Source organism: Oncorhynchus nerka, linkage group LG25 (genome assembly GCF_034236695.1).
Source record: "Oncorhynchus nerka isolate Pitt River linkage group LG25, Oner_Uvic_2.0, whole genome shotgun sequence".
Classification (NCBI taxonomy): Eukaryota; Metazoa; Chordata; class Actinopteri; order Salmoniformes; family Salmonidae; genus Oncorhynchus; species Oncorhynchus nerka.
Window position 1 is genome coordinate 1,882,473 of NC_088420.1, and position 25,800 is coordinate 1,908,272.

At 45.0% G+C, this 25,800-nt stretch overlaps 1 protein-coding gene across 1 annotated transcript in view; it reads left to right on the forward strand.

The window, feature by feature from the left end:
• atp10a (ATPase phospholipid transporting 10A) overlaps window positions 1-25,800 on the forward strand; it is a 165,255-nt gene that overhangs the window by 72,608 nt on the left and 66,847 nt on the right. The window contains exons 8-11 of the mRNA XM_065009979.1: window positions 7,552-7,775; window positions 11,313-11,507; window positions 13,769-14,333; window positions 23,043-23,146. Coding sequence (XP_064866051.1) covers window positions 7,552-7,775; window positions 11,313-11,507; window positions 13,769-14,333; window positions 23,043-23,146 — 1,088 coding nt within the window. The remainder of the gene's footprint in view (window positions 1-7,551; window positions 7,776-11,312; window positions 11,508-13,768; window positions 14,334-23,042; window positions 23,147-25,800) is intronic.

The following is a 25,800-nucleotide window of genomic DNA, read 5'->3' on the forward strand; positions in this document are numbered from 1 at the left end:
ACTGCAGGGTTAGAAGATAGTACTGTAGGGTTAGAAGATAGTACTGCAGGGTTAGAAGATAGTACTGTAGGGTTAGAAGATAGTACTGTAGGGTTAGAAGATAGTACTGCAGGGTTAGAAGATAGTACTGCAGGGTTAGAAGATAGTACTGCAGGGTTAGAAGATAGTACTGTAGGGTTAGAAGATAGTACTGTAGGGTTAGAAGATAGTACTGCAGGGTTGAAGATAGTACTGTAGGGTTAGAAGATAGTACTGCAGGGTTAGAAGATAGTACTGTAGGGTTACGGTGAGATAGTACTGTAGGGTTAGAAGATAGTACTGTAGGGTTAGAAGATAGTACTGTAGGGTTACGGTGATACAGTACTGTAGGGTTAGAAGATAGTACTGTAGGGGAAGATAGTACTGTAGGGTTAGAAGATAGTACTGCAGGGTTATGGTGAGACAGTACTGTAGGGTTAGAAGATAGTACTGTAGGGTTAGAAGATAGTACTGTAGGGTTACGGTGAGACAGTACTGTAGGGTTAGAAGATAGTACTGTAGGGTTAGAAGATAGTACTGCAGGGTTATAAGATAGTACTGTAGGGTTAGAAGATAGTACTGCAGGGTTACGGTGAGACAGTACTGTAGGGTTAGAAGAGGGTTAGAAGATAGTACTGTAGGGTTAGAAGATAGTACTGCAGGGTTAGAAGATAGTACTGTAGGGTTAGAAGATAGTACTGCAGGGTTAGAAGATAGTACTGTAGGGTTAGAAGATAGTACTGTAGGGTTAGAAGATAGTACTGCAGGGTTAGAAGATAGTACTGCAGGGTTAGAAGATAGTACTGTAGGGTTAGAAGATAGTACTGTAGGGTTAGAAGATAGTACTGCAGGGTTAGAAGATAGTACTGTAGGGTTAGAAGATAGTACTGCAGGGTTAGAAGATAGTACTGTAGGGTTACGGTGAGATAGTACTGTAGGGTTAGAAGATTACTGTAGGGTTAGAAGATAGTACTGTAGGGTTACGGTGATACAGTACTGTAGGGTTAGAAGATAGTACTGTAGGGTTAGAAGATAGTACTGTAGGGTTAGAAGATAGTACTGCAGGGTTATGGTGAGACAGTACTGTAGGGTTAGAAGATAGTACTGTAGGGTTAGAAGATAGTACTGTAGGGTTACGGTGAGACAGTACTGTAGGGTTAGAAGATAGTACTGCAGGGTTAGAAGATAGTACTGCAGGGTTAGAAGATAGTACTGCAGGGTTAGAAGATAGTACTGCAGGGTTAGAAGATAGTACTGTAGGGTTAGAAGATGTAGGGTTAGAAGATAGTACTGTAGGGTTAGAAGATAGTACTGCAGGGTTAGAAGATAGTACTGATAGGGTTAGAAGATAGTACTGCAGGGTTAGAAGATAGTACTGCAGGGTTAGAAGATAGTACTGCAGGGTTAGAAGATAGTACTGTAGGGTTAGAAGATAGTACTGCAGGGTTACGGTGAGACAGTACTGCAGGGTTAGAAGATAGTACTGTAGGGTTAGAAGATAGTACTGCAGGGTTAGAAGATAGTACTGTAGGGTTAGAAGATAGTACTGTAGGGTTAGAAGATAGTACTGTAGGGTTAGAAGATAGTACTGCAGGGTTAGAAGATAGTACTGTAGGGTTAGAAGATAGTACTGTTGCGTTAGAAGATAGTACTGTAGGGTTAGAAGATAGTACTGCAGGGTTAGAAGATAGTAGAGAAGATAGTACTGTAGGGTTAGAAGATAGTACTGCAGGGTTAGAAGATAGTACTGATAGTGAGACAGTACTGCAGGGTTAGAAGATAGTACTGTAGGGTTAGAAGATAGTACTGCAGGGTTACGGTGAGACAGTACTGCAGGGTTAGAAGATAGTACTGTAGGGTTAGAAGATAGTACTGCAGGGTTAGAAGATAGTACTGTAGGGTTAGAAGATAGTACTGTAGGGTTAGAAGATAGTACTGTAGGGTTAGAAGATAGTACTGTAGGGTTAGAAGATAGGGTTACGGTGAGACAGTACTGGTTACGGTGAGACAGTACTGTAGGGTTAGAAGATAGTACTGTAGGGTTAGAAGATAGTACTGTAGGGTTAGAAGATAGTACTGCAGGGTTATAAGATAGTACTGTAGGGTTAGAAGATAGTACTGCAGGGTTACGGTGAGACAGTACTGTAGGGTTAGAAGATAGTACTGTAGGGTTAGAAGATAGTACTGTAGGGTTAGAAGATAGTACTGCAGGGTTAGAAGATAGTACTGTAGGGTTAGAAGATAGTACTGCAGGGTTAGAAGATAGTACTGTAGGGTTAGAAGATAGTACTGTAGGGTTAGAAGATAGTACTGCAGGGTTAGAAGATAGTACTGCAGGGTTAGAAGATAGTACTGTAGGGTTAGAAGATAGTACTGTAGGGTTAGAAGATAGTACTGCAGGGTTAGAAGATAGTACTGTAGGGTTAGAAGATAGTACTGCAGGGTTAGAAGATAGTACTGTAGGGTTACGGTGAGATAGTACTGTAGGGTTAGAAGATAGTACTGTAGGGTTAGAAGATAGTACTGTAGGGTTACGGTGATACAGTACTGTAGGGTTAGAAGATAGTACTGTAGGGTTAGAAGATAGTACTGTAGGGTTAGAAGATAGTACTGCAGGGTTATGGTGAGACAGTACTGTAGGGTTAGAAGATAGTACTGTAGGGTTAGAAGATAGTACTGTAGGGTTACGGTGAGACAGTACTGTAGGGTTAGAAGATAGTACTGTAGGGTTAGAAGATAGTACTGCAGGGTTATAAGATAGTACTGTAGGGTTAGAAGATAGTACTGCAGGGTTACGGTGAGACAGTACTGTAGGGTTAGAAGATAGTACTGTAGGGTTAGAAGATAGTACTGCAGGGTTAGAAGATAGTACTGTAGGGTTAGAAGATAGTACTGCAGGGTTAGAAGATAGTACTGTAGGGTTAGAAGATAGTACTGTAGGGTTAGAAGATAGTACTGCAGGGTTAGAAGATAGTACTGTAGGGTTAGAAGATAGTACTGTAGGGTTAGAAGATAGTACTGTAGGGTTAGAAGATAGTACTGCAGGGTTAGAAGATAGTACTGCAGGGTTAGAAGATAGTACTGTAGGGTTACGGTGAGATAGTACTGTAGGGTTAGAAGATAGTACTGTAGGGTTAGAAGATAGTACTGTAGGGTTACGGTGATACAGTACTGTAGGGTTAGAAGATAGTACTGTAGGGTTAGAAGATAGTACTGTAGGGTTAGAATATAGTACTGCAGGGTTATGGTGAGACAGTACTGTAGGGTTAGAAGATAGTACTGTAGGGTTAGAAGATAGTACTGTAGGGTTACGGTGAGACAGTACTGTAGGGTTAGAAGATAGTACTGCAGGGTTAGAAGATAGTACTGCAGGGTTAGAAGATAGTACTGCAGGGTTAGAAGATAGTACTGCAGGGTTAGAAGATAGTACTGTAGGGTTAGAAGATAGTACTGTTGCGTTAGAAGATAGTACTGTAGGGTTAGAAGATAGTACTGCAGGGTTAGAAGATAGTACTGCAGGCTTAGAAGATAGTACTGTAGGGTTAGAAGATAGTACTGCAGGGTTAGAAGATAGTACTGTAGGGTTACGGTGAGACAGTACTGCAGGGTTAGAAGATAGTACTGTAGGGTTAGAAGATAGTACTGCAGGGTTACGGTGAGACAGTACTGCAGGGTTAGAAGATAGTACTGTAGGGTTAGAAGATAGTACTGCAGGGTTAGAAGATAGTACTGTAGGGTTAGAAGATAGTACTGTAGGGTTAGAAGATAGTACTGTAGGGTTACGGTGAGACAGTACTGTAGGGTTACGGTGAGACAGTACTGTAGGGTTACGGTGAGACAGAGGGTTAGAAGATAGTACTGTAGGGTTAGAAGATAGTACTGTAGGGTTAGAAGATAGTAGACGGTGAGTACTGTAGGGTTAGATAGTACTGTAGGGTTACGGTGAGACAGTACTGTAGGGTTAGAAGATAGTACTGCAGGGTTATAAGATAGTACTGTAGGGTTAGAAGATAGTACTGTAGGGTTAGAAGATAGTACTGCAGGGTTAGAAGATAGTACTGCAGGGTTAGAAGATAGTACTGCAGGGTTAGAAGATAGTACTGTAGGGTTAGAAGATAGTACTGCAGGGTTAGAAGATAGTACTGCAGGGTTAGAAGATAGTACTGTAGGGTTAGAAGATAGTACTGTAGGGTTAGAAGATAGTACTGCAGGGTTAGAAGATAGTACTGTAGGGTTAGAAGATAGTACTGCAGGGTTAGAAGATAGTACTGTTAGGGTTACTGCAGGGAAGATAGTACTGTAGGGTTAGAAGATAGTACTGTAGGGTTAGAAGATAGTACTGTAGGGTTACGAAGATAGTACTGTAGGGTTAGAAGATAGTACTGTAGGGTTAGAAGATAGTACTGTAGGGTTAGAAGATAGTACTGCAGGGTTACGGTGAAAGATAGTACTGTAGGGTTAGAAGATAGTACTGTAGGGTTAGAAGATAGTACTGCAGGGTTATGGTGAGACAGTACTGTAGGGTTAGAAGATAGTACTGTAGGGTTAGAAGATAGTACTGTAGGGTTTAGTACTGTAGGGTTAGAAGATAGTACTGTAGGGTTAGAAGATAGTACTGCAGGGTTAGAAGATAGTACTGCAGGGTTAGAAGATAGTACTGTAGGGTTAGAAGATAGTACTGTAGGGTTAGAAGATAGTACTGTAGGGTTAGAAGATAGTACTGCAGGGTTAGAAGATAGTACTGTAGGGTTAGAAGATAGTACTGTTGGTTAGAAGATAGTACTGTAGGGTTAGAAGATAGTACTGCAGGGTTAGAAGGTTAGAAGATAGTACTGTAGGGTTAGAAGATAGTACTGCACTGTAGGGTTACGGTGAGACAGTACTGCAGGGTTAGAAGATAGTACTGTAGGGTTAGAAGATAGTACTGCAGGGTTACGGTGAGACAGTACTGCAGGGTTAGAAGATAGTACTGTAGGGTTAGAAGATAGTACTGCAGGGTTAGAAGATAGTACTGTAGGGTTAGAAGATAGTACTGTAGGGTTAGAAGATAGTACTGTAGGGTTAGAAGATAGTACTGTAGGGTTACGGTGAGACAGTACTGTAGGGTTACGGTGAGACAGTACTGTAGGGTTACGGTGAGACAGTACTGTAGGGTTAGAAGATAGTACTGTAGGGTTAGAAGATAGTACTGTAGGGTTAGAAGATAGTACTGCAGGGTTACGGTGAGACAGTACTGTAGGGTTAGAAGATAGTACTGTAGGGTTAGAAGATAGTACTGCAGGGTTACGGTGAGACAGTACTGTAGGGTTAGAAGATAGTACTGCAGGGTTACGGTGAGACAGTACTGTAGGGTTAGAAGATAGTACTGTAGGGTTAGAAGATAGTACTGTAGGGTTAGAAGATAATACTGCAGGGTTAGAAGATAGTACTGTAGGGTTAGAAGATAGTACTGTAGGGTTAGAAGATAGTACTGTAGGGTTAGAAGATAGTACTGCAGGGTTAGAAGATAGTACTGCAGGGTTAGAAGATAGTACTGCAGGGTTAGAAGATAGTACTGTAGGGTTAGAAGATAGTACTGCAGGGTTAGAAGATAGTACTGCAGGGTTAGAAGATTGTACTGTAGGGTTAGAAGATTGTACTGTAGGGTTAGAAGATAGTACTGCAGGGTTAGAAGATAGTACTGCAGGGTTAGAAGATAGTACTGCAGGGTTAGAAGATAGTACTGTAGGGTTAGAAGATAGTTCTGCAGGGTTACGGTGAGACAGTACTGTAGGGTTAGAAGATAGTACTGTAGGGTTAGAAGATAGTACTGCAGGGTTACGGTGAGACAGTACTGTAGGGTTAGAAGATAGTACTGTAGGGTTAGAAGATAGTACTGTAGGGTTACGGTGAGACAGTACTGTAGGGTTACGGTGAGACAGTACTGTAGGGTTACGGTGAGACAGTACTGTAGGGTTAGAAGATAGTACTGCAGGGTTAGAAGATGGTACTGTAGGGTTAGAAGATAGTACTGCAGGGTTACGGTGAGACAGTACTGTAGGGTTAGAAGATAGTACTGCAGGGTTACGGTGAGACAGTACTGTAGGGTTAGAAGATAGTACTGTAGGGTTAGAAGATAGTACTGTAGGGTTAGAAGATAATACTGCAGGGTTAGAAGATAGTACTGTAGGGTTAGAAGAAGAGGGTTAGAAGATAGTACTGTAGGGTTAGAAGATAGTACTGTAGGGTTAGAAGATAGTACTGCAGGGTTAGAAGATAGTACTGCAGGGTTAGAAGATAGTACCCAGGGTTAGAAGATAGTACTGCAGGGTTAGAAGATAGTACTGCAGGGTTAGAAGATTGTACTGTAGGGTTAGAAGATTGTACTGTAGGGTTAGAAGATAGTACTGCAGGGTTAGAAGATAGTACTGCAGGGTTAGAAGATAGTACTGCAGGGTTAGAAGATAGTACTGTAGGGTTAGAAGATAGTACTGCAGGGTTAGAAGATAGTACTGCAGGGTTAGAAGATAGTACTGCAGGGTTAGAAGATAGTACTGTAGGGTTAGAAGATAGTTCTGCAGGGTTACGGTGAGACAGTACTGTAGGGTTAGAAGATAGTACTGTAGGGTTAGAAGATAGTACTGCAGGGTTACGGTGAGACAGTACTGTAGGGTTAGAAGATAGTACTGCAGGGTTACGGTGAGACAGTACTGTAGGGTTAGAAGATAGTACTGCAGGGTTAGAAGATAGTACTGCAGGGTTAGAAGATAGTACTGTAGGGTTAGAAGATAGTTCTGCAGGGTTACGGTGAGACAGTACTGTAGGGTTAGAAGATAGTACCAGGGTTAGAAGATAGTACTGCAGGGTTATGAGACAGTACTGCAGGGTTAGAAGATAGTACTGCAGGGTTAGAAGATAGTACTGTAGGGTTAGAAGCCCAGGGTTACGGTGAGACAGTACTGTAGGGTTAGAAGATAGTACTGTAGGGTTAGAAGATAGTACTGCAACACACTGTTAGAAGATTCAGTGAGACAGTACTGTAGGGTTAGAAGATAGTACTGTAGGGTTAGAAGATAGTACTGTAGGGTTAGAATTACTGTAGGGTTAGAAGATAACACTGTAGGGTTAGAAGATGCAGGGTTAGCAGCCCCAGGGTTAGAAGATATACTGTAGGGTTAGAAGATACACTGCTTATTCAGATAGTACCCCAGGGTTAGAAGATAGTACTGTAGGGTTAGAAGATAGTACTGCAGGGTTAGAAGATAGTACTGTAGGGTTAGAAGATAGTACTGTAGGGTTAGAAGATAGTACTCCCACGACGTGAACAGTGAGGGAGGCCTGGGGTGTATTCATTAGACACTAAACAGAATGAAACCGGTTGGGACTAACTGCAAAAAAAATGTAAACGTGTTACTTTGCGTGACCTAATGAATATAACCCATCTCGCACTGCAGTCTGCTAGATCACACTGTTGTTGTTTATCTAGGATTGAGGAAGTTTGGATTCCAGTAGCAGCTTTGTATTATAATATTCTGTGTTGTCTGTCCTCCCCAGCGAGGCGTCTGGCCATGTACCAGGACCTGGTGGACTCAGAGGAGGAGGACTGTACGTCCCACAGTGGCACCTTGCCCAGACGGGACAGCGTCACCAGCAACCAGAGTGCTGCCAAGGTGGTGCTGCGCTCCCAGAGCACCAAGTCCCACCGCAGGACTGGCAGCCGGGCCGAAGCCAAGAGGGCCAGCATCCTGTCCAAACACACTGCATTCAGCAGCCCCATGGTACTTACTACTCCATTATTACTACAACACACTGCATCCAGCAGCCCCATGGTACTTACTACAACACACTGCATTCAGCAGCCCCATGGTACTTACTACTCCATTATTACTACAACACACTGCATTCAGCAGCCCCATGGTACTTACTACAACACACTGCATTCAGCAGCCCCATGGTACTTACTACTCCATTATTACACAACACACTGCATTCATCAGCCCCATTGTACTTACTTCTCCATTATTACACAACACACTGCATTCAGCAGCCCCATGGTACTTACTACTCCATTATTACCCAACACACTGCATTCAGCAGCCCCATGGTACTTACTACTCCATTATTACTCAACACACTGCATTCAGCAGCTCCATGGTACTTATGACAACACACTGCATTCAGCAGCCCCATGGTACTTAGTACTCCATTATTACACCAACACACTGCATTCAGCAACCCCATTGTACTTACTACTCCATTATTACCCAACACACTGCATTCAGCAACCCCATTGTACTTACTACTCCATTATTACTCAACACACTGCATTCAGCAGCCCCATGGTACTTACCTCTCCATTATTACTCAACACACTGCATTCATCAGCCCCACGGTACTTACTACTCCATTATTACTCAACACACTGCATTCAGCAGCCCCATGGTACTTACTACTCCATTATTACTCAACACACTGCATTCAGCAGCCCCATGGTACTTACCTCTACATTATTACTCAACACACTGCATTCAGCAGCCCCATGGCACCTACCTCTCCATTATTACTCAACACACTGCATTCAGCAGCCCCATGGCACCTACCTCTCCATTATTACTCAACACACTGCATTCAGCAGCCCCATGGTACTTACTACTCCATTATTACCCAACACACTGCATTCAGCAACCCCATTGTACTTACTACTCCATTATTACCCAACACACTGCATTCAGCAACCCCATTGTACTTACTACTCCATTATTACTCAACACACTGCATTCAGCAGCTCCATGGTACTTACTACAACACACTGCATTCAGCAGCCCCATGGTACTTACTACAACACACTGCATTCATCAGCCCCATGGTACTTACCTCTCCATTATTACTCAACACACTGCATTCAGCAGCCCCATGGTACTTACCTCTCCATTATTACTCAACACACTGCATTCAGCAGCCCCATGGTACTTACCTCTCCATTATTACTACAACACACTGCATTCAGCAGCCCCATGGTACTTACTACTCCATTATTACTCAACACACTGCATTCAGCAGCTCCATGGTACTTACTACAACTCACTGCATTCATCAGCCCCATGGTACTTACCTCTCCATTATTACTCAACACACTGCATTTAAAAACACATTGCTCAGAGCTGTGTCTATCGGCTACAGCAGGGGAATTCCAACTTACTCTACGAGGTTCAGAGTTGTTTTTTTTACCTGACCATTTATTGCACTCACCTGGTGTCCCAGGTCTAAATCAGTCCCTGAATAGAGGGAAGAATGGGGGGGGGGGGTGAGAAGCAGTGGAACTGGCTTGGAAGGTCCATAGTTGAGTTTGAGGGGATCTACAGTATAACCGGAGGACAGCAGGTAGCCAAGAGGTTGGAGAGGGCGGCATGATGGAGAGGGCGGCATGATGGAGAGGGCAGCATGATGGAGAGGGCAGCATGTTGGAGAGGACGGCATGATGGAGAGGGCAGCATGATGGAGAGGGCAGCATGATGGAGAGGGCAGCATGATGGAGAGGGCAGCATGTTGGAGAGGGCGGCATGTTGGAGAGGGCGGCAGCGTATTGGAGAGTGCGGCAGCGTGTTGGAGAGGGCAGCGTATTGGAGAGTGCGGCAGCGTGTTGGAGAGGGCAGCGTGATGGAGAGGGCAGCGTGTTGGAGAGGGCAGCGTGTTGGAGAGGGCAGCGTGTTGGAGAGGGCGGCAGCGTGTTGGAGAGGGCAGCATGATGGAGAGGGCAGCGTGATGGAGAGGGCAGCAGCATGATGGAGAGGGCAGCATGTTGGAGAGGGCAGCATGATGGAGAGGGCAGCATGATGGAGAGGGCAGCATGATGGAGAGGGCAGCATGATGGAGAGGGCAGCGTGTTGGAGAGGGCAGCATGATGGAGAGGGCAGCAGCGTGTTGGAGAGGGCAGCAGCGTGTTGGAGAGGGCAGCAGCGTGTTGGAGAGGGCAGCAGCGTGATGGAGAGGGCAGCAGCGTGTTGGAGAGGGCAGCAGCGTGTTGGAGAGGGCAGCGTGTTGGAGAGGGCGGCAGCGTGTTGGAGAGGGCAGCATGATGGAGAGGGCAGCGTGATGGAGAGGGCAGCAGCATGATGGAGAGGGCAGCATGTTGGAGAAGGCAGCATGATGGAGAGGGCAGCATGATGGAGAGGGCAGCATGATGGAGAGGGCAGCGTGTTGGAGAGGGCAGCATGATGGAGAGGGCAGCAGCGTGTTGGAGAGGGCAGCAGCGTGTTGGAGAGGGCAGCAGCGTGATGGAGAGGGCAGCAGCATGTTGGAGAGGGCAGCAGCGTGTTGGAGAGGGCAGCATGATGGAGAGGGCAGCAGCGTGTTGGAGAGGGCAGCAGCGTGTTGGAGAGGGCAGCATGATGGAGAGGGCAGCATGATGGAGAGGGCAGCAGCGTGTTGGAGAGGGCAGCAGCGTGTTGGAGAGGGCAGCAGCGTGTTGGAGAGGGCAGCATGATGGAGAGGGCAGCAGCGTGATGGAGAGGGCAGCAGCGTGATGGAGAGGGCAGCAGCGTGTTGGAGAGGGCAGCAGCGTGTTGGAGAGGGCAGCAGCGTGTTGGAGAGGGCAGCAGCGTGTTGGAGAGGGCAGCAGCGTGTTGGAGAGGGCAGCAGCGTGTTGGAGAGGGCAGCGTGTTGGAGAGGGCGGCAGCGTGTTGGAGAGGGCGGCAGCGTGTTGGAGAGGGCAGCATGTTGGAGAGGGCAGCAGCGTGTTGGAGGGGGCAGCGTGTTGGAGAGGGCGGCATGATGGAGAGGGCAGCAGCGTGTTGGAGAGGGCAGCAGCGTGTTGGAGAGGGCAACAGCGTGTTGGAGAGGGCAGCAGCGTGATGGAGAGGGCAGCATGTTGGAGAGGGCAGCAGCGTGTTGGAGAGGGCAGCAGCGTGTTGGAGAGGACAGCATGTTGGAGAGGGCGGCAGCGTGTTGGAGAGGGCAGCATGTTGGAGAGGGCGGCATGATGGAGAGGGCAGCAGCGTGTTGGAGAGGGCAGCATGTTGGAGAGGGCAGCATGTTGGAGAGGGCGGCAGCGTGTTGGAGGGGGCAGCGTGTTGGAGAGGGCGGCAGCGTGTTGGAGAGGGCAGTTTGTTACAAGTCAGACGAGTCAAATCTGGTGGGAATCTAATTATCCTAGATGCTTTTTCTTCCGTTGTTCCCTTGAAGAAGACATAGCTGATCCTGGCTATGTTTCTGTGTGTAGGTTTCTCATGGTGGGTTAAATGCAAAAAAATACAAAATTTCATGACCTGAAAATGACCAAAAAACATTCTTCTGAACCTACTCTCTCTCTTCAACAGGAGAAAGACATCACCCCTGACCCTCAGCTCCTGGAGAAGGTCAACCACTGCAGCAGCCAGATGACCTTCAAGAGGTTCCACAGCCAGTCCCTCTCTCAGCTGCCCTCTGACCTCACGGACATCATCGACTTCTTCATCGCCCTCACCATCTGTAACACAGTGGTGGTGTCATCACCCAATCAGCCACGGCAGAAGGTAGGCACTGAGTGTACAAAACATTAGGAACACCTTGCTGATATTGAGTTGCATCCCCCTTTTGCCTTTTTAGAACAGCCTCAATTCGTGGGGGCATAAGACTCTTACAAGGTGTTGAAAGCGTTCCATAGCGCCACCCGCGGGTAGATTTAGGTATTGGTGGGTAAGAATGTCTTTCACCAGCCGTTTGCAGGGCTCTACAGTGCTATAGATCCACGTTTGCAGGGCTCTACAGTGCTATAGATCCACGTTTGCAGGGCTCTACAGTGCTATAGATCCACGTTTGCAGGGCTCTACAGTGATATAGATCCACGTTTGCAGGGCTCTACAGTGCTATAGATCCATGTTTGCAGGGCTCTACAGTGCTATAGATCCACGTTTGCAGGGCTCTACAGTGCTATAGATCCACGTTTGCAGGGCTCTACAGTGATATAGATCCATGTTTGCAGGGCTCTACAGTGCTATAGATCCATGTTTGCAGGGCTCTACAGTGATATAGATCCACGTTTGCAGGGCTCTACAGTGCTATAGATCCACGTTTGCAGGGCTCTACAGTGATATAGATCCATGTTTGCAGGGCTCTACAGTGATATAGATCCACGTTTGCAGGGCTCTACAGTGATATAGATCCACGTTTGCAGGGCTCTACAGTGATATAGATCCACGTTTGCAGGGCTCTACAGTGCTATAGATCCACGTTTGCAGGGCTCTACAGTGCTATAGATCACATCTAGTCATGGAGATGTAGAATAGTCATATCTAGACATGGAGATGTAGAATAGTCACATCTAGACATGGAGATGTAGAATAGTCACATCTAGTCATGGAGATGTAGAATAGTCACATCTAGACATGGAGATGTAGAATAGTCACATCTAGTCATGGAGATGTAGAATAGTCACATCTAGACATGGAGATGTAGAATAGTCACATCTAGACATGGAGATGTAGAATAGTCACATCTAGTCATGGAGATGTAGAATAGTCACATCTAGACATGGAGATGTAGAATGGTCACATCTAGTCATGGAGATGTAGAATAGTCACATTTAGACATGGAGATGTAGAATAGTCACATCTAGTCATGGAGATGTAGAATAGTCACATCTAGACATGGAGATGTAGAATAGTCACATCTAGTCATGGAGATGTAGAATAGTCACATCTAGACATGGAGATGTAGAATAGTCACATCTAGTCATGGAGATGTAGAATGGTCACATCTTAGATCTAGAGCCATTTCACTTTCCTACTGTTTCTCGTTTGTTTCCCTTGTCCTTTAGTAACGGTCTTATTCACACAATGCCCTTGAGCCTCAGCCAGGCCATCAGGGTTTTATGCCAGACTGTATGCCTAAGAGTTGGCCTTATCTGTGGCCAGATGCCTGGTGCTGTCCCTCAGCACCCGAGGGAGACGGATAGTGGAGAGGGGGACATGTCTCTCTCCCTCTGTCTCCCTCCCTCCGGTGTGGATGAGATTTGAGCTAATGTTTCCAACTCTCTGTCCCTCTCTCTCAGGTGCGGATGAGGTTTGGGCTAATGTTTCCAACCCTCTGTCCCTCTGTCTCTCTGTCTCAGGTGCGGATGAGGTTTGGGCTAATGTTTCCAACCCTCTGTCTCAGGTGCGGATGAGGTTTGGGCTAATGTTTCCAACCCTCTGTCCCTCTGTCTCAGGTGCGGATGAGATTTGGGCTAATGTTTCCAACCCTCTGTCCCTCTGTCTCAGGTGCGGATGAGGTTTGGGCTAATGTTTCCAACCCTCTCTCTGTCCCTCTGTCTCAGGTGCGGATGAGGTTTGGGCTAATGTTTCCAACCCTCTGTCTCAGGTGCGGATGAGGTTTGGGCTAATGTTTCCAACCCTCTGTCCCAGGTGCGGATGAGGTTTGGGCTAATGTTTCCAACCCTCTGTCCCAGGTGCGGATGAGGTTTGGGCTAATGTTTCCAACCCTCTGTCCCAGGTGCGGATGAGGTTTGGGCTAATGTTTCCAACCCTCTGTCCCTCTGTCTCAGGTGCGGATGAGGTTTGGGCTAATGTTTCCAACCCTCTATCCCTCTCTCTCAGGTACGGATGAGGTTTGGGCTAATGTTTCCAACCCTCTGTCTCAGGTGCGGATGAGGTTTGGGCTAATGTTTCCAACCCTCTGTCCCTCTCTCTCAGGTGCGGATGAGGTTTGGGCTAATGTTTCCAACCCTCTGTCCCTCTGTCTCAGGTGCGGATGAGGTTTGGGCTAATGTTTCCAACCCTCTATCCCTCTCTCTCAGGTGCGGATGAGGTTTGGGCTAAAGTCCCCAGTGAAGACTATCGAGGACTTTATCAAGCGCTTTACCTCCAGCCGTCTCACCTCCAACTCCAACAGCAGCAGCTCTTCCAGCCTCAACCGCTCCTCCCACCGCGATTGTTCCAGTGTCCTCTCCTCCCCCTCCGCCGAGAGCACCCTGACTAAATTAGATGAGGAGCATCACCTTGGAGGTCCGGTGGGTTTGGAACATGCCTTCTCCCCCGTCCCTCCTCACACTACCGAGGGAGAGCCCGGGGCACTAGAGGAAGGAGAGCTCCGCTACGAGGCAGAGTCACCTGACGAGGCTGCCCTGGTGTATGCGGCGCGTGCCTACAAGTGTTCTCTGGTTGGCCGGCTACCTGATCAGGTGACGGTGGAGCTACCTGACCTGGGGAAGCTAAGCTTTGAGCTGCTCCACACTCTGGGGTTTGACTCCACCAGGAAGAGGATGTCTGTGGTGGTGAGACACCCGCTAACAGATCAGATCACCGTCTACACTAAAGGAGCTGACTCTGTCATCATGGACCTCATCACACTGCCATCTACAGGTAGGAGGACCTAGAATAGAATATTTAAGTATTCACACACCTGAGTCAATACTTTGTAGAAGCATCTTTGGTAGCGATTACAGCTGTCTTTCTGGGTAAGTCACTTAAGAGTTTTGCACACCTGGATTGTACAATATTTGAGCATTATTCTTTCCAAAACGTATTCTTGCTCTGTCATATTGGTTGCCGATCATTGCTAGGCAACCATTGTAAAGTCTTGCCGTAGATTTAAATCAAAACTGTAGCTCGGCCACTCAGGAACATTCACTGTCTTCTTGTTTAGCAACTCCAGTGTAGATTTGGCCTTGTGTTTTAGGTTTTTGTCCTGCTGAAAGGTGAATTCATCTCCCACTGAACAAGTTTATATGCACTTAGGTTGGAGTCATTAAAACTCGTTTTTCAACCACTCCACAAATTTCTTGTTAACCTCCCTGCGATATGTGGGACGCCAACAGCCAGTGAAAGTGCAGGGCGCCAAATTCAAAACAGCAAAAATCTCATAATTACAATTCCTCAAGATAAACTTCTCGTTAATCCAGCCACAGTGTCTGATTTCAAAAATGATTTACAGTGAAAGCACCACAAACGATTATGTTAGGTCACCACCAACTCACAGAAAAACCCAGCCATTTTTACAGCTAAAGAGAGGAGTCACAAAAAGCAGAAATAGAAATAAAATGAATCACTAACCTTTGATGATCTTCATCGGATGACACTCATAGGACTTCATGTTACACAATACATGTATGTTTTGTTCGCTAAAGTGCATATTTATATCAAAAAATCTAATTTTACATTGGCGCGTTACGTTCAGTAGTTCTAAAACATTGATTTTGCAGAGAGCCACATCAAGTTACAGAAAAAGCAAACCATGCATTAATCTGAGTACAGCCTTTAGACAACAAAGCAGACAAAAAGATACCCTCCATATTGGGTAAGTCAACATTACTCAGAAATAGCATTATAAATATTCACTTACCTTTGATGATCTTCATCAGAATGCACTCCCAGGAATCTCAGTTCCACCATAAATGTTTGATTTGTTCGATAATGTCCATCATTTATGTCCAAATAGCCTCTTTTGTTCGGGCATTTGGTAAATAAATCCAAAACACGCGTTCAGGTCCAGCCAACGTTGGACGAAAAGTTCAAAAAGTTATATTACAGGTTGTAGAAACATGCCAAACTAAGTAGAGAATCAATCTTTAGGATGTTTTTAACATAAATCTTCAATAATGTTCCAACCGGAGAATTCCATTGTCTGTAGAAAAGCAATGGAACGAGAGCTAACTCTCTCGTGACCGCGCATCATGGGCCCAAGGCACTCTGCCAGACCACTGTCTCAAACAGCTCTCATGAGCCCCTCCTTTATAGTAGAATCCTCAAACAAGTTTCTAAAGACTGTTGACATCTAGTGGAAGCCTTAGGAAGTGCAACATAAGCAATATCCCACTGTATCTACAATAGGGGCTGAGTTAAAAAAAAAAAAAAAAAATACAAGCCTCAGATTTCCCACTTCCTGGTGGATTTTTCTCAGGTTTTTGCCTGCCATATGAGTTCTGTTATACTCACAGACATCATTCAAACAGTTTTAGAAACTTCAGAGTGTTCTCTATCCAATACTACTAATAATATGCATATATTAGCATCTGGATCAGAGTAGCAGGCAGTTTACACTGGGCACCTTATTCATCCAAGCTACTCAATACTGCCCCCATGTCACCAATAAGTTAATAAACTATAGTTTTGGCAAGTCGGTAAGGACATCTACTTTACACAAGTAATTTTTCCAACAATTGTTTACAGACAGATTATTTCCCTTATAATTCACTATCACAATTCCAGTGGGTCAGAAGTTTACATACACTATGTTTGACTGTGCCTTTAAATAGCTTGGAAAATTCCAGAAAAAAATGTCATGGCTTTAGAAGCTTCTGACATCATTTGAGTCAATTGGAGGTGTACCTGTGGATGTATTTCAAGGCCTACCTTCAAACTCAGTGCCTCTTTGCTTGACATCATGGGGAAATCAAAAGAAATCGGCCAAGACCTCTGGAAAAAATTGTAGACCTCCACAGGTGTGGTTCATCCTTGAGAGCAATATAAAAACGCCTGAAGGTACCACGTTCATCTGTACAAACACGCAGCCGTCATACTGCTCAGGAAGGAGACGCGTTCTGTCTCATAGAGATGAACGTACTTTGGTGCGAAAAGTGCAAATCAATCCCAGAACAGCAGCAAAAGACCTTGTGAAGATGCTGGAGGAAACGGGTACAAAAGTATCTATATCCACAGTAAAACGAGTCCTATATCGACATAACATGAAAGGCTGCACAGCAAGGAAGCCACTGCTCCAAAACCACAAAAAAAGCCAGACTACGGTTTGCAAACTGCACATGGGGACAAAGATCATACTTTTTGGAGAAATGCCCTCTGGTCTGATGAAACAAAAATAGAACTGTTTGGCCATAATTACCATCGTTATGTTTGGAGGAAAAAGGGAGATGCTTGCAAGCTGAAGAACACCATCCCAACCTTGAAGCACGAGGATGGCAGCATCATGTTGTGGGGGTCCTCTGCTTCAGGAGAACCTGTTACACTTCACAAAATAGATGGCATCTTGAGGAAGGAAAGTTATGTGGATATATTGAAGCAACATCTCAAGACATCAGTCAAGAAGTTAAAGCTTGGTTGCAAATGGGTCTTCCAAATGGACACTGACCCCAAGCATACTTCCAAAGTTGTGGAAAAATGGCTAAAGGACAACAAAGTCAAGGTTTTGGAGTGGCCCTCACAAAGCCCTGACCTCAATCCTATTGAAAGTTTGTGAGTAGAACTGAAAAAGCATGTGCGAGTAAGGAGGCTTACAAACCTGACTCAGTTACACCAGTTCTGTCAGGAGGAATGGGCCAAAATTCAACTTATTGTGGGAAGCTTGTGGAAGGCTACCCGAAATGTTTGACCCAAGTTAAACAATTTAAAGTCAATTCTACCAAATACTAAATTGAGTGTATGTCAACTTCTGACCCACTGGGAATGTGATAAAGAAATAAAAGATGAAATAAATAATTATTTCTACTATTATTCTGACCTTTCACCTTTCTTAAAATAGTGGTGATCTTAACGGACCTAAGACGGAACATTTTTACTAGGATTAAATGTCAGGAATTGTGAAAAACTGAGTTTAAATGTATTTGGCTAAGATGTATGTAAACTTCCGACTTCAACTGTATTTTGCATTATTACTTTAGTGCCTTGTTGCAAACAGGATGCATGTTTTGGAATATTTTTATTCTGTACAGGCTTACTACTTTTCACTCTGTCAATTAGGTTATTGACAGAGTGGAGTAACTACAATGTTGTTGATCCATCCTCAGTTTTCTCTTTTCACAGCCAGTAAACTCTGTGACAGTTTTAAAAGTCACCATTCGCCAAATGGTGAAATCCCTGAACAGTTTCCTTCTTCTCCGGCAACTGAGTTAGGAAGGACACCTGTATTTTTGTAATGACTGGGTTTATTGATACACCATCCAAAGTGTAATTAATAACTTCACCATGGTCAAAGGGATATTCAATGAACCAACAGGTTCATTCCTGATATAGGGGATGAGGCCCTCCTGGTTCCTTGCAGATATAGGGGATGAGGCCCGCCTGGTTCCTTGCAGATATAGGGGATGAGACCCGCCTTGTTCCTTCCTGATATAGGGGATGAGGCCTGCCTGGTTCCTTCCTGATATAGGGGATGAGGCCCGCCTGGTTCCTTCCTGATATAGGGGATGAGGCCCAATAGGTTCCTTCCTGATATAGGGGATGAGGCCTGCCTGGTTCCTTCCTGATATAGGGGATGAGACCCACCTTGTTCCTTCCTGATATAGGGGATGAGGCCTGCCTGGTTCCTTCCTGATATAGGGGATGAGGCCTGCCTGGTTCCTTCCTGATATAGGGGATGAGGCCTGCCTGGTTCCTTCCTGATAAAGGGGATGAGGCCCGCCTGGTTCCTTCCTGATATAGGCCCAGCAGGTTTATTCCTGATATAGAGAATGGATGAGGCCCAATAGGTTCCTTCCTAATATAGGTTTATTTCTGGGATGAGGCCCGCAGGTTTATTGGAGAATTCCTTCCTGATATAGAATGGGATGAGGCCCAACAGGTTCCTTCCTGATATAGAGGATGAGGCCCAACAGGTTTATTTCTGAGAATGAGGCCCAGCAGGTTTATTCCTGAGAATGAGGCCCAACAGGTTTATTCCTGATATAGAGAATGAGGCCCAACAGGTTTATTCCTGATATAGAGAATGAGGCCCAACAGGTTTATTCCTGATATAGAGAATGAGGCCCAACAGGTTTATTCCTGATATAGAGAATGAGGCCCAACAGGTTTATTCCTGAGAATGAGGCCCAGCAGGTTTATTCCTGAATGAGGCCCAACAGGTTTATTCCTGGCTGTTGTAGAGAATGAGGCCCAGCAGGTTTAATGATATAGGGAATGAGCCCAGCAGGTTTATTCTAAAAATGAGGCCCCAGGTTTAAGGGATGAGGCCCAGCAGGTTTATTTCTGATATAGGGCACACACAGGTTTATTCCTGATATAGAGAATGAGTCAGCCAGGAACAGGTTTATTCCTGATATAGAGAATGAAAGAGTTTACAGAGGCACTTTTTCACTAATTCTGTGTACACACCGTCACTAGACACCTGTCCATGATTGCTTAGCAAGTCAGTATTCAGTGAGCAGTTGTGACAGGCTTTTTAAGACATGGTACCCCATTCAGTGTGACCCTGCCAGTAAATGCAACAGGGTTTCTGTGATGAATCAAAAACTTTGTCCTTACCCTGCAATAATGTATTCAGTATTGGACCTGTGTGAATGCTCTTCGTTAATGAAGGCAGGTTGAACTGTAGTAGAAAGTTATCATTGTATCACCTTGGTAACCGCCGTAAATCAAGAGAAAGTGGTGCTTTTTTATTCTGGCATCTTTACTCAGTTACTCTGAAACAATCCTGGATTCATTTGTGAACGATGATATTGATTTTTTTTCCAGTCCCAAATGGCACCCTATTCCCTAAATAGTTCTTTACTTTTTGACCAGGGCCCATAAGGGGTTGCCATTTGGAACACAACCATGGTGTTAGAGCGTACTGAACGTCCATCATTTGAACGGTCCTCTGTAGCCAATCTCACAGGCTTTTTACTAAGTGACAATTCAGGATGTGTGGGACCATTTTGTAGTTTAGTTTATAGAGTGAGGCACGTCTTTTGGGACAGAGTTCTCCATCTCACCCTAGCCCAGCTCCACTGAATAGTGTCAAATATTTTTTTAATATCTAACCCAAGATGAACTACAGCCTGTTGTTTCCAATGGGAGCAGAATAAACCAGGAGGTGGGCAGAAAGGAGCTGGCGAGATCCTATTGGTTCGTTATGGCACGTATTCGCATATTTCCGTTAGGGAATGCGTACTCCCCGAAGTGCCCGTGTGCAATAACTCAATTTGCCCCTTGCACTCTACAAAACTTGGTTCACTCCGGTCGTAACCGATTCAAGATTTGGTAAGAGAGAACTGTGTTGAGATTAAATGTTTGATAGATGAGAACATTTGCAGAATGTCGGCCAAAATCAATCTTTCCCAATGGCCAGCCACTTGGCTTCCTCTCATCACCATATTTGGGGGTGACTGGAAATGGCTTCCTCTCATCACCATATTTGGGGGTGACTGGAAATGCCAACGGGATGCTTCACATTTATATGCAGCCCCCAACCCAGCTCTGAATAGGCCCTCATCAACCAGCTTTGGGGCTGACTGAATAGGCCCCCAACCCAGCTCTCATCAACCCATGATTTGGGCCCAGCTCTGACTCAGCCCAGCTCTGAATAGGCCCTCATCAGCCTGAATGCCAGCCCCCAACCCGGGATGCCCCAACCCATTCTGAATATGCCAGCTCTGAATAGGCCCCCCAAGGCTTTTACTGATCCCCCAACCCAGCTCTGAATAGGCCCCCCAGCCCCCAACCCAGCTCTGAATAGGCCCCTCAGCCCTCAGCCCAGCTCTGAATAGGCCCCCCCAGCCCCCCCCAAATCCCAGCTCTGAATACAGGCCTAAAACCCCAAACAGCAAACCAGCTCTGAATAGGCCCCCAGCCCAGCTCTGAATAGGCCCCTCCGCCCCTCAGCCCAGCTCTGAACCCTGTGCCTCAGCCCCCAACCCAGCTCTGAATAGGCCCCCAGCCCCCAGCCCAGCTCTGAATAGGCCCCTCAGCCCTCAGCCCAGCTCTGAATAGGCCCCCCCAACCCAGCTCTGAATAGGCCCCCCAACCCCCAACCCAGCTCTGAATAGCCCCTCAGCCCCCCTGAATTGGCCCCCAACCCAGCTCTGAATAGGCCCCCAGCCCAGCTCTGAATAGGCCCCCAACCCAGCTCTGAATAGGTCTCAGCCCAGCCTGTGCCTCAGCCCAGTTCTCCAGCTCCCAGCCCAGCTCTGAATAGGCCTCTCATCCCTCAGCCCAGTTCTGAATAGGTCTACCCTGTGCCCCTCAGCCCCCAGCCCAGCTCTGAATAGGCCCCCAGCCCAGCTCTGAATGCCTCAGCTCCCAGCCCAGCCCTGAATAGTCCTACCCTGTGCCTCAGATCCCAGCCCAGCTCTGAATAGTCCTACCCTGTGCCTCAGCCCCTTGCGTTTCTATATTTTTATTTTTTTGTTCAGTATATAACTAATGGTCAATGGGATCATTAGTTTGACCATGCTAAACTACTAGGTTTAGATAGCTGGCCACTAGACTGATTTACCAATCTAAACCTTTGTGGCTGACAATGGGCTTATTAAGGGACTGTTGATACATAACCACATTTAGAAATTCCACATTGTGTAATTTATTTTAATATAACTCTTAACAGTAAGTAGAGACCAAGACTGAGCTACTGAGCCCCCCCCAGTAAAAAACTTGAATAAGCAGCCAATAAGCAGAGGCCACCATATATTTGTGTCATACAAAACAAAACATCAATATATATATATATATAATGTATACAATAACTATGCATTCATACTATGAGTCTCCCAATCAATGGAATGTCAACCACTATTGGCTGTTTCATAGAATAACTATTGGCTGTTTCATAGAATAACTATTGGCTGTTTCATAGAATAACTATTGGCTGTTTCATAGAATAACTATTGGCTGTTTCATAGAATAACTATTGGCTGTTTCATAGTATAACTATTGGCTGTTTATAGAATAACTATTGGCTGTTTCATAGAATAACTATTGGCTGTTTCATAGAATAACTATTGGCTGTTTCATAGAATAACTATTGGCTGTTTCATAGAATAACTATTGGCTGTTTCATAGAATAACTATTGGCTGTTTCATAGAATAACTATTGGCTGTTTCATAGAATAACTATTGGCTGTTTCATAGAATAGCTATTTCCATGTGAAGGTGGTATGATGGTAAGCCACTCTTATAGTTCTACATTATGATCAGATAACCACAGAAGCCTAGTTGGCCACTGTTAGTTTTAACTGCCTCGCGACGGAAGTTGCAGAGAACGTCCAAGTTTCTGCTCAGCAGACCTGAAATTTGGTCAGTGCTGAAAAAACCCATTGGATCATTAAGTCAGAAAAAGGTGAGGTTGGCAGCCTCCTGTGAGGGTCCCGTCAGGCTCCCGTCAGGCTCCCGTCAAGCTCTCGTGAGGCTCCCGTCAGGCTCCCGTCAGGCTCCCGTCAAGCTCTCGTGAGGCTCCCGTCAGGCTCCCGTCATTATAAAAGAAAACCGATTTTATATTATAAATGCTAATGTCATACTTGGCAATTCATTCCTTGCAGTAACACTGTAAATATGAATTTAATCTTAAGATTTAATGTTAAAAATATATTTTAATGTTCTTTAACTCAGAAAGTTGTCCTGATCATAATGGCCACAACAATATTCCAAAACAAACTAACACACTGAATTCATACCTTTTCACTTATTTCAATTGTCTTCTTACCTCATTTTACCAATCTGATAAAGTCGTTAAAGTATTCAATCATTTAGCTTGTGTATTTCAGATGAAATCAAGGCGTTAGAATGTACCAGAGGAGGTCGTTCTGCACAAACTATTTCAGGAGCATGTCCCCACCGGACTCCCACATCCCAGAACTCCCTGGCTGGCTACTTTTATATTTGGCCACTTACAGAAAGCACTATAGACAGTACAAACAGATCTGGGACCAAGCTAAGTCGACAATAGGTTCACTGTAGAAAGCACTATAGACAGGACAACAGATCTGGGACCAAGCTAAGTCGACAATAGGTTCACTGTAGCAAAGCACTATAGACAGCACAGACAGATCTGGGACCAAGCTAAGTCGACAATAGGTTCACTGTAGCAAAGCTATCATATTTTGACTTGACCAAATGGACAAGAAGAAATGTTGTCATACCACTGAAACTTCTGGATGCCAGAGCCTCGATTGAACAGGGAGGGAATGACTCTAATTACAGCGAAATGAATAGTCTCAGTTGAAACCAGACTCTCAGGGCTGAGTCAGAAGCAGCGTGTGGACTGGTTGTGGTGACGTTATAGAGGAAACTGTTACTGAATAGCACTTTAGAAGTTTCCTAAATGTTTGGTGATGATGTGTGAAGTAACTTTCCTGCCAGATACATTAAAGGGAGTTGATGTTAATGCAAACTTCCATTTGTTTAATTCATTCATCTTTCACTTTTCAGATGATTCCAAAGGGAAACGGCAAAGAAAGATCCTATACAAGACCCAGAATTACCTGAACCTCTATGCTGCTGATGGTCTTCGTACTCTCTGCATCGCAAAAAAGGTAACGCAGCTTCAGCAATACAACAATACATCTTCAACAACTAATAGGACTTTTATTTTGAAACTATTTCCATCATTAAACTCAAACAGATGAGAAATCAGGGCCTGGGCCTAAAGCAAGGAGAACTGACTGTAGTGGACTGGAAAACATTCTGTAGTGGACTGGAAAACATTCAGTAGTGGACTGGAAAACATTCAGTAGTGGACTGGAAAACATTCAGTAGTGGACTGGAAAACATTCAGTAGTGGACTGGACAACATTCTGTAGTGGACTGGAAAACATTCAGTAGTGGACTGGAAAACATTCAGTAGTGGACTGGAAAACATTCAGTAGTGGACTGGAAAACATTCAGTAGTGGACTGGAAATCATTCAGTAGTGGACTGGAAAACATTCAGTAGTGGACTGGAAAACATTCAGTAGTGGACTGGAAAACATTCAGTAGTGGACTGGAAAACATTCAGAAGTGGACTGGACAACATTCAGTAGTGGACTGGAAAACATTCAGTAGTGGACTGGAAAACATTCAGTAGTGGACTGGAAAACATTCAGTAGTGGACTGGAAAACATTCAGTAGTGGACTGGACAACATTCTGTAGTGGACTGGAAAACATTCAGTAGTGGACTGGAAAACATTCAGTAGTGGACTGGAAAACATTCAGTAGTGGACTGGAAAACATTCAGTAGTGGACTGGAAAACATTCAGTAGTGGACTGGACAACATTCAGTAGTGGACTGGAAAACATTCAGTAGTGGACTGGAAAACATTCAGTAGTGGACTGGAAAACATTCAGTAGTGGACTGGAAACATTCAGTAGTGGACTGGAAAACATTCAGTAGTGGACTGGAAAACATTCAGTAGTGGACTGGAAAACATTCAGTAGTGGACTGGAAAACATTCAGTAGTGGACTGGAAAACATTCAGTAGTGGACTGGAAAACATTCAGTAGTGGACTGGTAGTGGACTGGAAAACATTCAGTAGTGGACTGGAAAACATTCAGTAGTGGACTGGAAAACATTCAGTAGTGGACTGGAAAACATTCAGTAGTGGACTGGAAAACATTCAGTAGTGGACTGGAAAACATTCAGTAGTGGACTGGAAAACATTCAGTAGTGGACTGGAAAACATTCAGTAGTGGACTGGAAAACATTCAGTAGTGGACTGGAAAACATTCTGTCGTGGACTGGAAAACATTCTGTCGTGGACTGGAAAACATTCTGTCGTGGACTGGAAAACATTCAGTAGTGGACTGGAAAACATTCAGTAGTGGACTGGAAAACATTCAGTAGTGGACTGGAAAACATTCAGTAGTGGACTGGAAAACATTCTGTAGTGGACTGGACAACATTCTGTAGTGGACTGGAAAACATTCAGTAGTGGACTGGAAAACATTCAGACAATTGAGAAACAGATGTACTATCTCGCCTCTGGTATCTTAACGAAGAAGAATGGGATAAGTGATGCTTTCAATCATTTCATCTCGGCTTTTCATTTGACAGAAACGTTGGTTTTAATTGACCCTGGTAAGTCAATCGAATGCCTCCAAGCTTACACATTCCTCTTCTTCCCCTGCCTAAGCAAGTTCTGTCTGGCTCTGGCAACATAACTGAGAAGAATGGGATAAGTGAAGCTTTTAATCATAATTTTATCACGACAGGCTTGAGAGAAACAGTAGTTTAATTGACCCTGGACAGTCAATCGACTCTTCCCTCTGTCAGCCTCCAGCTGACTCGATAGTTAACCCGTCAACATTTTAGTGAATCTTTTTTTTAGATTTCAACCATTTCCTGTCTGTGATGTGCTAGATGCCTTGCTTAAGATTGACGTAAAAAATTACTCCACTCGGGCTGATATGCTTGATTAATTTCTGCTGCTGGCCCATGTACTCCTCCTAACCTGATGATTATATCTGGTACTATCCCCAAGGTATAGAAGGAGGCCCATGTACTCCTCCTAACCTGATGATTATATCTGGTACTATCCCCAAGGTATAGAAGGAGGCCCATGTACTCCTCCTAACCTGATGATTATATCTGGTACTATCCCCAAGGTATAGAAGGAGGCCCATGTACTCCTCCTAACCTGATGATTATATCTGGTACTATCCCCAGGGTCTGGAAGGAGGCCCATGTACTCCTCCGAACCTGATGATTATATCTGGTACTATCCCCCGGGTCTGGAAGGAGGTCCATGTACTCCACCTAACCTGATGATTATATCTGGTACTATCCCCAGGGTCTGGAAGGAGGCCCATGTACTCCTCCTAACCTGATGATTATATCTGGTACTATCCCCAGGGTCTGGAAGGAGGCCCATGTACTCCTCCTAACCTGATGATTATATCTGGTACTATCCCCAGGGTCTGGAAGGAGATCCATGTACTCCTCCTAACCTGATGATTATATCTGGTACTATCCCCAGGGTCTGGAAGGAGGCCCAATTAATCAAGCATATCAGCCCGAGTGGAGTAATTTTTTACGTCAATCTTAAGCAAGGCATCTAGCACATCACAGACAGGAAATGGTTGAAATCTAAAAAAAAGATTCACTAAAATGTTGACGGGTTAACTATCGAGTCAGCTGGAGGCTGACAGAGGGAAGAGTCGATTGACTGTCCAGGGTCAATTAAACTACTGTTTCTCTCAAGCCTGTCGT